Genomic DNA, 16,428 nt, shown 5'->3' with positions numbered 1-16,428 from the left:
AAAAGTTAATATCTTCTTGGAATCATTTGATTTTACTATACATTTGCTATATCTGTCTTACTTCAGTGTTGGGAATAAGGATATGCCTACTTACCCATGAAAGACTCAAACATCAAATAATTCCAAATTTTTAAGATATCAATTTTGCTAATTAGTTACCTGAAAATAAGTCTTTGTTATTGAATTTATTGAATAGATGCTTTAGCAGTGTTGGATGCCATGTTACCTAATATTTCAAATATAAAATAAGATCAGCCAAATTTTTACTTTTATATTAACTGTGCACATTGAAGAGAGTTAGTGCATGTTTGTGCATGATAACAACACTGTTAATTTACCTGTAGATGTCTGAATGCAAGGAGAATGATAGACAGGGCCGACCACTGGGTGCTAAGAAGAGCAAAAAGAACTTTGCCAACGTGACACCACGGGGAAGAACTCGTCTGCCACTTAGACAAAACAACATTGAAGCAGCTGAATAGTGAAAACATAAAAAACAAAGTTGTTTTTCAATTACTCAGTTCTACAAAGTAGAACTTGTTTGATCAATTTATTTACTGAAATGAAACAATTTAAACAAAACTTAAAACATTTAATGTCAGAGACAGAGAAAGGTCAGACCTGCTAGTCACAGTGAATGAATATGAGCATCTTTTGAATGAAAGTTTCTTTGTAAAGCCAGATTTGTTGGTTTAGTGCTTATTTCTTGTTTGAATACTGTTTATGTATGAAATATATGCACAATACAGACATAAGTTTAAACCAGACTAGTTTGACTTGGTGCTGTTTAATGAATAAATGCTCTGTAGTAGCCATTTTATATGGTTTTTATACTATCACTGATTTTATTCTGACTTGTAAACCTGTCTTATATATTCACCCATTATTACATTCTTAAACGTACATTGTATATTGAATGAGTATTGTTGTATATGAATGTGTCAGGCTATTTAAACTTGTTTGTATATAGAAGTAAATTTTAATTTTGTTTTATGGTGTGGATGGTAGTTTGACTGCTGAAGACCATTGTTCCCCAATATATCTTTAAGATATTATCCAAAGAACGAACTTTGTTAATTAATGCTTATTTACAATGCCCCTATTGAAAGCCCTGAAGCATATACTCTTCAAAAGCAATATTTTGACCACAGCAAATTGGTTAATCACGTAGCTGTAAAATTTGTTTAGATTGTTTCACTGATAACTTCTCTTTTCTGCATTTCTTCTCCCTTTCATTCACTGCATTTTCTCTACTGTGCTTTTCTTTCTGTCTGTTTGCAACTTGCCAGTCTTGTATGTACCTATGTGTTAGTTAGTAAATGAATGTAGGGTTATACGTTCTCATTTAGTGAATGTAGTGTGGACATATACAGAATTACACAGAAATTGATTGAAATACAAAGCAAACATTTGTAACTGACCAGGTTCTGTGTTGATCCAATGATGAAGTCACCTGACACATGCCATCATTTAAACTCTTTAAATCTTTTTACACAGCTAGTTTCCCAGTGATGTAAAAGATGTCACTGAAAGACTTTTCAAATAGTCCGAGCTATTGTACTCATCGTGGCGTCAGTATCACACCTTGGTTAAAGTTTTATTTGCAAGTACTATAACTGTCATTCAAAGGCATATAGCTTTGAAACTTATTTTTTTCTTTCTCTAGGTCAATTACCGACTGCACTGAGTCAAGTCCCATAACTGACATGTATTTTTGGCAAAAGTATGTCCCATTTTGGACATAGAAAATCCTGGTTAAAATTTTACAATGTGTCATGCAAGACTATTGCAGATATTGAATTGAAACTTCACATGTGTCTTTGGGTTATAAAACTATGTGATAGCATCAAGTTCTACTTGCATTTTGGCTAAGTTATGACCCCATTTGGACTAATATTTTCTATCTCCCTAGATTTTTATTTTCTGTATGCTTTTAGCCATAAACTGTTAAAATAATATTTTTATTATTATGAATACAAATGCGAAAATAGAGCATGTAAAGATGTTTTTATTTTCTTTTATCGAAGTAAATGTTTCAAACAATGATAAATACTGTTTTATTTTCATGTGTGGAACTGTAAGTGTATAAAATGTTCTTATTTAAAAGCATAGACTTCTTACAATCATGTAGCTGAACAGATCTCATCTTAAATAATACTAGTACTGCTTTGTTGTTCTTGTGTAAAGTTATTATAGCTACTGTAATATAAACTCCACTGAAGAATGAAGTTCTAATTGTTCTTTTTGTTCACTCTTCAAGAAGTTTTCAGTTCAGAAATCCCGGGAAAATTGGTACCATCAAAACTATGATGTTGACAGGTCATCAGCGCCATAATCAAACTTCAGGTCCAGATCGCCTACTTTTTCTTGCACCATTTTGTCAATTTTTTCACTCATGTCAGAGTTAAAGTGATTTCGCCAGTCTCCTACTTTGCCTGTAATTAGTAAATTGAAGACATCTTTTGTCAGGGTTATACAGTTGTATGACAGTAGACAAAAACAGGAATAGGGACAAAACACTGCTGAGAATATTAACAGAAACTATCTTAGCTTTGCCTCTCTCAGATTACTTATTTAGAGAATATTTTCTGCCAATATTCTCAACTGTAACTAGTATAACATAGAAATAGATTTTCAAAAAAGTATTTTAAAGTTTAAGAATTTAATATATTAAATTCATGAAATGCTTAAAGGTATCGTAATAACCTTTCCTAACGTGTCCAACAAATCTCTTGTCAACCTGCCAGTGATCTAGCATCCAACCAGCGTTTGTTGACTTGCTGGCTTTCATCTCACGGAAACTACAGTGCTCTGCAATTTTATCCACTTCTTCAGGTGTCACAGCAACTCCTAGATGTTCCGCAATCTGATATATGGTTTTCCTCATGTCCTGTTCATTGACAAAATTGTTGCAGAACGTCAAAATGAATTTTGTTTAATGCTTAATTCTGTCTATGAAAGAGCTTAAAATGTATGACCATAGCTTTTTTTTTAGCTCACGAAATGCTGAAGGTGAGCTATTGTGACTAGTCATTGTCCGGCATCCATCATGCGGCGTCTGGCAACATTTGCCTTCTGAACACTAGAGGCCACAGTTGTGACCCAATATTTATGAAACTTGGGGCCAAAAACTAGGTCACCCAGTCAAATCAAAAGAAAAGCTTGTGAACACTAGAGGCCACAGTTGCGACTCGATCTTTATGAAACTTGGTCAGAATGTTTGTCTTAATGATCTCTAGGTCAAGTTCAAAACTGGGTTATGTGGGTTAAAAAACTAGATCAGTAGACAAGATGAAAGGAAAATCTTGTTAACACTCCTGAATCCATGGTTTCAGTTTGAAACTCATGAGTATTAGTCAATATGTTAGTCTTGATGACCTGAAGGTCAAGTTTGAATCTCGGTCATGTGGGGTCAAAAACAAGGTCACTCAGGAAAAACTTGTTAACACTAGAGGCCGCAGTTGTGACCCTATGTTTATGAAACTTGGTCAAAATGTGATGATCTCTAGGTCAAGTTTTAAATGGGGTCAAAACCTAGGTCAGTAGACCAGATCAAAGGAAAATCTTGTTAACACTTCAGAGACCACGGTTTAAGTTTGAAACTCATGAGAATTGGTCAGAATGTTCGTCTTGAAGATCGCTATGTCAAGTTCGAAACTGAGTCATCTGGGGTCAAAATCAACTCTGGTGAGCGATATAGGACCATCATGGCCCTTTTGTTTTAAGTTGTTAATAATTTTAAACAGTGATACATGTATAAGATAAGCAATGACAATATTATAAGCCCTATTCTGAAAAAAAAGCTTTGTAAACGACTCCGGTGCTGGTGCAAGAAGCGCCTTTACTACTAATAGTTTGGACCTGTAACTGGTAGTTCAGCGGCCAACAAAGATGTCTTCATGACCACTTCATTCATAAACAGTACTGAATTACATTAGAGCAAATATTATATTCGGTAACTACCTTGACGATATCTTCGTATTTAAGAAACAGGATGTTGTTGATCTCATGCCTATGTTCCCAGAAAGCACGCACATGTAACCACCAGGGTGTATTGTATGCTGAAAAACAGATATGATGACTACAATATGCAATCTCTTAAAGCTTCAGCATATTTCTTTCTATGGACTATATAATGCACGCATTTTCCGTGTATCTTCTGTTTTGGAAACGTAATATTAAAAAGTCTTGCACCGATCCCAAAGACAATTCTGCCAAAAAATGAATAACACGAGAATGACGTGCTCTAGATTGACTCGATCTCCTCAAACTCTATCAAGAACAGTTTGTGAATTCATTTTTCGAATCCATCATGTGTTGCTTATATTTAATATTCTTTTTCCCTGCTATGGCTGCGAAATGTGGGCCTTGAGTGTCTTACTGGTATCAACGAATGGTTAATGTGTTGCACGTTCTGTCAGTTAACATACCCGGATTCCTGAAGTTCTGTCTATGAGAGGTGTTACATTGAATTTGTGCAATTTTCTTTATTGCAATATCTTAAAGATACATGCACTTTTATACGTGAGAAAATTGATGACAAATAAGAAAGCAATTGTGCTTGCGCTTTTGAATACCATTCTTAAAGTAGGATTATGAAAAAGGTGGCCAAGTGATTAAGGTCACTTGCCCCTCACCGATGTTGGTTCGAGCCTCACACGGGGCGTTTAATTCTTTGTGAGGGAATCGTCCAGCTGACTTACGGAAGGTCGTTGGTTCTACCTAGGTGCCCGTCCGTGATGAAATGATGCACGGACGGGCACCTGGAGTTTCCTCCATCGTCAAAGCTAAAAGTCGCCATATGACTACAAAACAAAATTGTGGTAAATTGAAGAACGCCTTGCTGGTATATGCATTATTGCTTGAATTCAATTTGAACTTCGCTTATAGGTGGTGTCCCATCAAGATAGCACAATACATTAAACAGACATTGGCCTAGCTTAAAACTAGGAAAGTCATTTTAATTCCAAGTGTCTCCATCAGCAGCACCTTTAGGGGATCCTGCAGAGACGAGTGCAGAGGCGCACAATAGACTATTGGATCAATAAACTATTAATACAATTTTGCCGTCTTGGTCAAAGTATTTTAGGATTATTCGGAACTATATAATGGATTTCAGATCGAATATTTGTTACAGCGAAATACTGATCATTGAACATATTTATACATGTACATATCTTTCTTTTATGTTCAAGTACAGCTTAAACACCTTTCGTAGTCATAAGAAACTCATCTTCCCTACCTAGCTGTCGTTTCCATATAAACATAATAGGCGAATGACTTCTATGTCCGGTAATCCACATGGTTATTCACACCCATTTCTAGCATTTTGTTGCAGAGAGAGTTTATTCAGTTCGGAGACTGGCGCAGAAACGGGTGGTGCACTGTCGGCCTTGCCTTTTATGTACAAGTATATTCACTTAACACAAGGTTAGACACAGTAAGCAAGTTACCTTTACCATCCAGCCATTGGTCCAAAAAAGTCTCCAGTGTAACTTCCGGTCGTAACTGATCGAGAAACTGTGTCAGCATATAACATGAAACGTACACGTCTTTCGGATTACGCATCACATATATTTTCTAAAGAAATGCAAAATATCAACTGGAACTGAATTAAATTTCAGTTCAATATCTTTATAGCAAGATAAGTTGAAAGAAAAAAAAATGAATCTATAAGGTAAAGTCTAACAGTCACTAATTTTGTTTTATATGCTCGAAGGGAAAAGCAATGATATTCTTATGTTAATTCCATCTGCTAGGATTTCTTTAATCATTTAAAGAAGTGAAAGAATTTTCAAAACCAGCTTAAAAATGAAAAAGTTCTACCCATTTAGATATTTGATCAAAATGGCGCCCATTTTGTTTCCATGACGACAAAAAACAAAATGGCAGATTTATTACTTTTCTAGATACATTTTGTACTTATTTGAACTGTATTTACTTAATTCTGTAAAATTATTTCTCTATTTTTTCAGCTATATTGAAAGAAATTACCATGTTTTACATCCTACATTCAAGAAACGTATAAAATTAATATGTTTAACAGGTTTTTTGCTAAATAAAGAATTCATCAGCGTGTAAATGACGTCATAAACACACTAAAATGGCTGCCTCCATGATAAGCAATTTTCTTAAATTTCAAACTTCTGTATCTTTTCAATAGTGGTCAGATTTTTTAAAAATCTTTCAACGTTATGAAAGGCTTGAGAATGGCTTCCATATGAAATCATTAAACTTATTGTCAGGCTTCCTTGCCCTTTAAAACAAAATGAAATATTCTTTTAACAGAAACCAAAATAATAAGTAAATGTGACAATGAGTAAGATGATATAACTTCCCTATACAAACATACCACAGTGCAAACTAATTAAGGCTGCGTTATACGTTATGAATATGACCGAGTATTTTTTTCTACAGCGGGAAGGCAGTTATAAGGATATCAGAAAATTTGGCGCGTGCAAGAGCTGTCAAGGTACTATTTACTTAATTAATTCAAAAGTTGTAACGAACTGTGTCCGATCCGTTTACATGGACATTAATTAGTACGTTCGCAATGACATTGGTAATTTCAAAATTCAAGAAGGCAAAGAATTTTTGAATATTTTGATCATAAAGTTTAAAAGTTACTGTACTGGCTCCGTTAGACTTCGTAATAGTGCTTTAAAAAATGTGTGAGATCGTACATACAGCCCATGATATAGAATGAAGAATAAGACACTAGCCTTTACGAAATAGATACTGAAATGAAAATACCTTGCATTTACTGCTGTACAAACTTTGTGGCAAAACATGGTAATGCAGATGGGATTTTATAAGCCTCGGCGTAGACTGTTCTTCGACGCCCTTTAGTCCGCGGAAGTAAGGCATACCAGGTAGACATGCATCCAGAAATGGAAAGCGTTCATCAAGTGGGCGAGATTTTGCGGTTTTGAAGTCTAACTTGTTGACCAACAAATATACTATCTCTTGTGTGACTGTAGTGCCTTAAAAAAACCAAAAGGGTCATAATGACCCTGAATCGCTCACTTGAGTAATATGAACTACATGTTTCAAATGTCAAACTGATGCTAAAATATTAAGAAAGTAGATCAGTAGGTCACATTCATGGTCACTGAAGGTCAGTTTTAAGACTGGTGTGCAAAACTGTATATGTCATCCAAATTTCAAGGTTTATCTTAAAAAAAACAAGAAAGTATGTCAAGGTCACAGTTAGGTGACCCCTAATCACTTGGGGTCATCAGGTAATTCTAATTAAACGGTCTAGGAAATATGATCGGATAATTTTTGAAGTATTTTTCCTATATAACTCATATAACAAGTGCCCTTTCAGACAAGAAGATTTTTTTTTTAAATCCTATATAAATCTATGTAAAACTTGAGACTCCCCGCCCCCCCCCACCCCCCATACCCGGGACATGGCCTCTTTTCACCCCAGGGTAATAATTTGAACAATCTTGGAGGACCATTAGATGGTGTCACATGCCAAATATCAAGGATTTACGCCTTGCAGTTTTGGACAAAAAGATTTTCAAAGTTTTCAGAATTCTAGGTCTTGTGGTTTTGTAAAGTTTTTTCCTATATAAGTCTGTGTAAAACGTGGGACCCCCGGGTCAGGGCCTCTTTTCAGCCCAGGGGCACAATTTGATGATGTCACAGGCGGTTTTGGACAAAAATATTTTAAAGTTTTTCCTTTCGGTTGCCATGGCAAACAGAATTCTGCATGGAATTCAATTTTTTTTAACATTTTGAATGGAGGCCATCCAAGGATCGTTCCTGTGACGTTTGATGTAATTCTGTCTAATGGTTTTCAAGAAGAAGTTTTTAGAAAATGTTGATGGACACACGACGGACGACCACAAAAGCTCACCATGAGCCTTTAGCTCAGGTGAGCTAATGATGTTGTTTAAGGAGTATTCTGCATCACTAATTGGAGTGTGTTCCTCCACTGGGAATCATCTGGGCTTATTAGCGACCTTGTCAAGTTCATTAAAAGCATGTCGCCTGCAAGGTGTTCTGCTACAATTTTAGTATTTCTTTTTCAGTTGTACATTTGTCTTTCCAAGTCTGTTATGAAGAAACTTCATCAACATCAACAACAACAACAACAACAATAATAATAATAATAATAATAACATAGCCTTTATTTAAAGAGGACATACATTTATACATCCATGACAACTAAACGAAAAACGGTTAAACAAGCATGTATCAACAACAGTTGTAGCAAATAAATACATTTATTATATACCTATATAAATTCTGTAAAAAATCTGCTTGTATTTCACAATTAAATATGAACAGACAGACAAAAATTCCGTATTGTACCTTTTGAATTCCGTATTGTACCTTCCGTATTGTATACTGCCGGACTATTTACATTAATATGCATTAGCCGACACTTTTCTATAAAAAGCGCACATAAAAACTTCACTATGTTCCATTTAATATCGATAAACATTGAAGATTTCGTTCAAGAACAAAACAAGAATCAAAATGGTAAAGGTATATAATATAAAAGGGTCATTATAACAGTAGCTAGATCTGGGACTTTGTATTCGGCTCTCGTGGATTTTGCAAGGTCGGATCACACTCGGCGCTTGCGCGCCTCGTGAGATCCGATCTGGCAAAATCCACTCGAGCCGAATACTGCATCCCAGATCAAGCTACTGTTATAATAACCCTATTGTATGCTATATATGATGATGTAATCATTCTACCTTACATGTAATGACTTGGAGAGCCAGACAAAAATACAGATTTCAAAACATACAGTTCACACTTCATAATATTTACCTGATCTCGGAAAACTAAGCACCCATATATCGTCATCGAGGACTGACATGTTTTGAATGGCATCTGTTTCACACGTGTCAAAGACGCACGTGCCTTTGTATATCCGTAACGCCACGTGATCTTTTTTGTAATTTGGTAACTCCATTCTGACAGAAAATCTTTGTAAAATAAGTATCAGTTACTTCGACTAGAAAGGTGATAGTAAATCCAGTACTACCAATACTTCTTTTCAGAGGGTATATAATGAGTATAAATATTTACAACCTAAATTGGTACGCATGACTCTGAATTCTTAATTGTATATTAATATAAATTTGATTGATAATGGTATTCAACTGGTCATTCTGACTCAGGAGCAGAGGCATAAATCTTTAAACTTTCAGGTACAGACAGGAAATTTTTGAACTCGCATCCTAATTCCGCATTCATTTTCTAGACTTGAAAGTGCTTGGTCTCTGAATTTTATAATTTTACATGTCCGTTAGAAGTTGACTGATTTTTTTGTTCACTGTATCATTGCTATGGATGTAAAAAGTAATAATAAATAATTATAATAAAGTGGAGTGAATTTTATGCAGTGTTGCCTTAAGTTGTCAATCTATTAAATATTTTCTGAAGTCAGACTAAAATGTAAAATGCAGAAAACTGTAACAAAATACATACGGTTTTAAATGAAATTCTTTTTTTTTTACTAGAAGTATTATTTTTATCACATATTTTTTGTTGTTGTTGTTGTTGTTTTTTTTTTGGAATGTTTGATCCAGCCAATCGAAAGTGTTAAATTCTAGTCAAATATAGCATTTTCGTTAAGTAATGACTAGACGGATTTACAATGCTACAATGCTATCGGTTGTCCTGATGTTTTACCGGATATTTTTATTTTAATGCGCATGCGCTCTTCACGAGTAGCAAAAAGACTTACGAATTGTTTTGCCACAATAAAGAAGATTTTGATCACACAATCTATTGTACAGAATGCATTTATTAAAGATAGATATGTTATATCTTATACAAACATCAAATTTGTTTCAATGCACGTGTCAGAAAGTAAATTTTCTTTAGTCTGAGAGTGCTCAAGAACGCACCAGAGACGTCCTGTGGAGGGGGTCATGCCCGCGGCCCCCCCTAGATTGCCTCGATTAAAAGTTGTGTCTGGCTACAGCACTGTTTACATACTCCCCCCCCCCCCCCCCCCCCCCCGCACACACACTTCCTCCTCTGAAGAAAGAGTTTTCCAGTTTTTCTGGGGTCACAGCTGATTCTTTTTCAGTCGAGATAAAAAAAAATTATTAAAATACTGGTATTAATAGTTCCCGGTGTTTTAGAAATAGCCTACACTATGTAACATGACATAGAACCTATTAACTGCATTCTCAGGATCCAAAATTTACACAGAGACAGGAAAGAAAAAGATTATGGTTTTAGGTTATATAAAATCACCCACAAGGTTTTGTAAAGATACATATTGATCAATAGATAAGCAAGTATTGAAAATGTTATGTTTGGGACAGAATCTAGTCCACAGTAATCAGCAGGGTCGTAACATACAGCCACCAGTTCCATATATTCTGACTCTGTTCCTCTTTTATATATTGCCAAGATTAATCTTGTCATGTTCGTTTCTGGTGATACAAGAAGATACAAGCTAACGTTATATATAGAGGATATTTGTTTGTTTTGAGTGAATATGGAATATATCTTACAGAGAAGTGAGAAAATTTCAAATATTTTCACGAGCGCGTAGCGCGAGTGAAAATGTGAATATTTTCTCACTTCGAGGTGAGATATATTCCATATTCACGAAAAACAAACAAATTTTCTTTTTATTTTATGCTCAGTTACGTTGAGATGAGCATTTTGCAACAATTTTTAATCTCAGCGCGGGAAACAGACGCGCGTAAACAGACATGACGTCAGACGTGTTGTGACGTTATAAAGACGCACACAACATAAAGTTCCATTTTATTTTATTTTTTGCTGCATAATGTTACGAAATTCTCATTAAGTATTAAGTAAAATGATTTGAATCGAGAAAAATACTATAAAGAACAAAGTGCGACTACAATTTTCATCCTGAGGGGATGAAGCTATATCTCTCACAGTGTGAAAATATAGATTTAAGAAATAATATATCTCATCGGTGATTTGTCGCTGAATGCGCCCGAGTGATATAATGCTACGCATCTGAACGACAAACAGTGATTTTTTCAAGAGCAAATCACTAAATGAGATATATTATTTCGATTCTAACACGTTATTAAGGACTTTAAAGTACATCCTTGTCGGCATGCATTAAATATTTGCCCGTTTTCAATCGGGTTCTTTTCCAGCGCGCCGCTACGCCGCCTGACGCTATGACGTAATAATTGTGACGTCAGAACAGTGAATTGTTGTTTAATAATTCACTGTTTCCAGCCTTCTTTGTTTAATAGGAAAATGAATCGGATCGTGTTAGAATTCATATTTTCACAGTGTGAGTGATGAAATATAAAAATATTTAACTGATAGAATACAGTATTTCATTAGTTAGCATAAAATAAATGAAAATATTTAACTGATAGAATATTGTACAGTATTTCATTTGATAGCATAAAATAAAAACTTTCACTCAAAACAAACAAATATCCTCTATTTATTTATAGTAGTCGGGCATACATATAAGCAACCTTAGCTATGTATAGATATATTATCAAACTTAAAATTGATTGTGTTTACCATTAATGAGATGGGTAATATTATCAAGACTTACCTGCTACAGCCTTTCGACACTTTTGAGACTGTACTGTATCTGATGGAAAAGATCCTTTCTAAAAATAGAAAATTGTGACGTCACACGTAAACTGAAACGGCAAGATGTCGGCCACCAAGATTATGGAATTACACTGGATTTTGTGATTTTCCCCATTACTGTTACATTTCCGGACGTGTACATTTCTCTCTGTGTCGTGTATATTATTTCATTCATTAGACTGGATATATTTTAAATGGAATATAATAAGAAAAGTGCCAGAAAAATTGAATGTTTGGTTTGCGAGTGAACTAAGCACCCTGTCAAAATTTTGATTCTCATATTTTTTTTCATTACGCTTGTGCATAATTCTTTTCCACAATGTGCACCGTTTTAAAGCCTGTGTTTTCATTTTTCTGGTGAAATATCTACGTATTTGGAAAGGCTTATTTTGAAGCTTGAATGAGTAATGGCATGATTCCTTATGATCAAAGACGCCGCTAAAACATCAAAGGGATGCACCGCCGCTGGTACAAAAATAGTGTTTTCAGATGTAATATCACATTTTTCTTGGCTGATTGCTTTGATTAGTTGCGCGTGACCATTGAAACAAAAAAGCATGTGTATTAACTGAATACAAAATGAATGTTTTGCAGATTTGTGTATTTCACACATTTCTGACAATTCTTATCCTCCATCAAAAATCCCTGCTATCCCAGGCATGCTCCTCGGGGTGTACCTGCACCACAGTGCCAGAAAAGAATGAAGAATCCGCTGAAAATGATGGTGAAACAGGCGATACAAATGGACCCGAAGCTGATGAATTGGGTATGCCCCAGGATACAAAGGGTCGAAAAGTTGACTGTTCCAATAATCCATATAGATTCAGTTCTATCGAGGATTTAAATAGGGCTATAACTATTCCTCTTGATACAATTTATTTGTAAGTATTTTAGAATTAAATGTTTGGTTTAGCGTTAGTTCAAAAGTTTTAACATAACTTTTCATTTATTCCTGGTAAAATCGAGAACCGGGTCATCCGTTTAAAGGCAAAATTAGTGTGGTCATTTATTTTTTATATTTTGTATTGATTTCAAACTTGTTATTTAAGGTGTATATTGATTATGGTTCATGACTGCCACTTTGATTAACTATTCCTTTCTTATCAGCAGACGGAGAGGAGGGTGAGGGGCCAGATATCAAGGTGGCTTGACACTAAAATCAATGAATGAAGGGATTTAAAATGCCATTCTTTGATCATTTAAACTGTCTGACATTCTACCGTTACATCTTTGGCTTCAGCTCCACAGCAAATATGTATAGTGTTTGGTTTAATTTATAATAAATTTTAAGTAAGCCTTGCTTAGGCTCCTTTTCATTTTTATCTGTAACTCATGAAATAGTTGCTATATAAAACTTTTATCTGTTGTTAGTGAATTACATTTTCAAGGCAGGGCATCAGATTAAAAACATATACCAAGTGTAAACAGGTGCACCTGGATTGCATTCAACCATTCATTACTGTATATTGAATACTGTTCTGTCACATATATTATGGCTTTTAGCAACATTATGCCCCCTGATATTATTTTTTTCCTGTATTAAATGTATAATATGATGATTGAAAACTATCTGTATTTTTTACTGGTTGCACAAGATATAGAATGTTGAAACTGCATACTTTTATAAGTCGGATGTCTTGATTAAACATGGTCACATGACAGAGACCATTAATAATTTTATTTGGGGGATCACACCCACAACCCTGTTATTTACAGTCCGGTGCACTCAATACGACACAGATGTCAGTGCTGCATTTTGTACTACTAGTAATAAGTACTTACTACAATGCCTAATCAGTTCATACAGCACGCTATCCGGAGAGATATTTCATATTTTATGACCATTTGTTTTTAGTGCATTTCCCAATTTCAAGTAATCCAGCTGAAAAAATAATCAGATATTTGATGAAAAAGATGTAGATCATAACAGAGATGACCCTGGTAATACTGTATGTCATTTAAGGCCCTCTTAAACAACATTTAAATGTTGCTTACAGATCAATTATTATTAAATCAAGAAATTACAATGGAGCTCAATGAAATCTCAAGGCTTAGTCCCTCTTTGATTTGGTCCAGTCTTTCCTTTAATCTTTTATCATTAAGATTAACATCTGGAGATCAGAGGATATTTTGTCTGTCTATTACTCTGTATCTTAATGAATAATTGGTCATTGATAGCTGATAAATGATTAGAAATTCCAAACCAAGATTATTTGTTTAATAAAAGGCAATGTTCATGCTTTCTTGTTGTGTGCATTTTGCATAGCAGCTGTCATTATCCTGATGGAAAAGGGTAATCTTGGTGCATCTCTCTTAGTTATAATATCAATCATTGTAGAGATCAATAAAAGTGAATGTGTCATCATTTTATTACCTGTGATCTCATTTAAATTAGAATTTGTTATTGTCAAACTTTGTAGTCAACTGCTCTTTCCTAGTTTTTTTTTAACAGAAAACTTGCTTGTTTAAAAAAATCTTTCATAAAAAATCCAACAGGTTACTGGAGATAGGAGACTATAGGTGTTACATCCAGTATACTCTCTTCTATCATCAGTCTGCCCAGAAATAAATTCTTTGAACTTCAAAGAGGCTACATTTGTAAACCTCAGAGCTTTTGTTCTCTCTCCCTGTAGGGTGCCTCTTTCAACTCAAAACATGATGTGCCTTGAAAACCTATTACCTAGAAAAGCCAGGAAAATATGCTGGATTCATTGCTTTCAAGTATAGGGCTTTTTTTCTTGCCATAGATAAAATGCTAATTAACTTCCATCATTGTGCACTGTGTAGCTTTTCAACACATGTGCGAGACAGGGTGTTTTTTCGGATCAAGGGAAATGAAAAATGCTTATTTTTTTCATTAATATTTTTAAAGAGTAGTTGTTTGTAATTCGACATTACTTGCGAGTCATAAATTTAGTCTTCTAATTTTTACTTCAATATTTATTGCTATTTGAGGTACATTGTTACATTTTTTTTGTGCATATTTTTTTGCACATTGTAAAGGATATTCATTATGTGCTCCATATAGAATACTGCAAAAATCATTAATTAGATATTTTAACTTTATATTTCAATTTCATACTCACTGGTCAAAGCCCAGAGATATACATCGAATTATATAATTATAACTTACCTTTTTGCACAGAAAGATGTTACATAGTTCATTAATTTATGATATGCAGTACTGATAATATTCTTACTGCAGTCTTGAAACTGTAATAATCAAGGTCATTGGCAACAGTTGCACCTGAGACAGTCAATGGCAACAAAAATATATCTGAAACAAAGGCAACGCTAAGTCATCTGAAACAAGGGCAATAATATTGTATCTGAAACAAGGGCAATAATACTGCATCTGCATTGTAAGATAAGGTCAACAATGATGTATCTGAGACAAGGTCAACAATAATAAATCAGATTCAGAAATAAGGTCATTGACAACAGTTATAATAATTCTGTGTCAAGGGCAACAAAATACATCTGAGACTAGGGCAAAATAATTCATCTGTATCAAGGGCAACAATAATACATCTGAGACTAGGGCAAACTAATTCATCTGTATCAAGGGCAACAATAATACATCTGAGACTAGGGCAAAATAATTCATCTGTATCAAGGGCAACAATAATACATCTGAGACTAGGGCAAAATAATTCATCTGTATCAAGGGCAACAATAATACATCTGAGACTAGGACAAAATAATTCATCTGTATCAAGGGCAACAATAATACATCTGAGACTAAGCTAAAAGTAATTCATCTGTATCAAGGGCAACAATAATACATCTGAGACTAGGGCAAAATAATTCATCTGTGTCAAGGGCAACCATAATATCAGATGACTATGGCAAAATAATTCATCTGTGTCAAGGACAGTAATAATACATCTGAGACAGGGGAACAATAATACATCTGTGTCTGTGGCAACAATAATACATCTGAGACTAGGGCAACAATAATACATCTGTGTCAAGGGCAACAATAATACATCTGAGACCAGGGCAACAATAATACATCTGAGACCAAGGCAAAACTTATTCATTTGTGTCAAGGGTAACAATAATGCAAGGGCAACAGTATTGCATAGATCTGAAACAAGGGAATTTCCTCACTGACAGATAAATTCAACAGAAAGTTGTTTAGCTTGTCTGACTGAGCTTTAGCTTGACTGAGATTTAGCTTGACTAGGTTGAGCTGAATATATTGCATTTAACAATTCAGTGGTGCTGGCATCTCAAGTTAGTTGAGTTTTTTGTATGTAAGCTGGTAAATGGGTGTTTATGCTGAAATTCAATCTTCAGATCAATTCTTTTGAAAAAGCTTGTAATAGGGTTGAATGCTTTTAATGTTTATCATCATAAGGTGAGTAAGCATACAACATTTGAGCCGTGCCATGGGAAAACCAACATAGTGGGTGTGCGACCAGCATGGATCCAGACCAGCCTGCGCATCCGCGCAGTCTGGTCAGGATCCATGCTGTTCGCTAACAGTTTCTCCAATTCCAATAGGCTTTAAAAGCGAACAGCATGGAGCCTGACCAGACTGCGCGGATGCGCAGGCTGGTCTGGGTCCATGCTGGTCGCACACCCACTATGTTGGTTTTCCCATGGCACGGCTCATTTATAATTACTTCAAGACAACTGATTGAGTATTAGTAGTTGTAGCCTTGTAGTTTGGTACACTTCTACACCATCTTAAAGGGAGGTTAATTCCAGACATTAATAGTAGTTAATTCTGGACATGAACTGTAGCTAAGTCTTATATTATTACCTTAAATGTCTTTAGGTGTTGTTAGTGGATATATCTTGTTATGGGAGTGGAACCGAAACTAGAGTTGGCAGTTT

At 34.9% G+C, this 16,428-nt stretch overlaps 3 protein-coding genes across 5 annotated transcripts in view; 2 read left to right on the top strand and 1 right to left on the bottom strand.

The window, feature by feature from the left end:
• The window catches only part of LOC123546575 (kinesin-like protein KIF11-B), a 51,140-nt gene extending 49,133 nt beyond the window's left edge, over positions 1 to 2,007 (top strand). The window contains exon 23 of the mRNA XM_053550900.1: positions 345 to 2,007. Coding sequence (XP_053406875.1) covers positions 345 to 482 — 138 coding nt within the window. The 3' untranslated portion in view covers positions 483 to 2,007. The remainder of the gene's footprint in view (positions 1 to 344) is intronic.
• LOC123546574 (amine sulfotransferase-like) lies at positions 1,957 to 9,036 on the bottom strand. The gene is made up of 6 exons (XM_045332982.2): positions 8,794 to 9,036; positions 6,754 to 6,983; positions 5,454 to 5,580; positions 3,964 to 4,061; positions 2,707 to 2,890; positions 1,957 to 2,435 (listed from the first exon to the last, which is right to left on the bottom strand). The coding sequence occupies exons 1-6, from the start codon at positions 8,936 to 8,938 to the stop codon at positions 2,305 to 2,307; spliced, it is 915 nt and encodes a 304-aa protein (XP_045188917.2). The 5' UTR covers positions 8,939 to 9,036; the 3' UTR covers positions 1,957 to 2,304.
• LOC123546572 (adhesion G protein-coupled receptor A3-like) overlaps positions 6,343 to 16,428 on the top strand; it is a 100,011-nt gene continuing 89,925 nt past the window's right edge. For 2 of the 3 annotated variants that reach the window (XM_045332980.2, XM_045332979.2), the window contains exon 1: positions 11,637 to 12,464. In XM_045332980.2, coding sequence (XP_045188915.2) covers positions 12,163 to 12,464 — 302 coding nt within the window. In that variant the 5' untranslated portion in view covers positions 11,637 to 12,162. Of the gene's footprint in view, positions 6,473 to 11,636; positions 12,465 to 16,428 lie in introns of those variants that run through there. The other variant, XM_045332981.2, reaches the window with a different exon arrangement.

Source organism: Mercenaria mercenaria, chromosome 9 (genome assembly GCF_021730395.1).
Source record: "Mercenaria mercenaria strain notata chromosome 9, MADL_Memer_1, whole genome shotgun sequence".
NCBI lineage: Eukaryota > Metazoa > Mollusca > Bivalvia > Venerida > Veneridae > Mercenaria > Mercenaria mercenaria.
The sequence above is the reverse complement of the archived record's forward strand: the minus strand, read 5'-3'. Positions and strand labels throughout refer to the sequence as shown.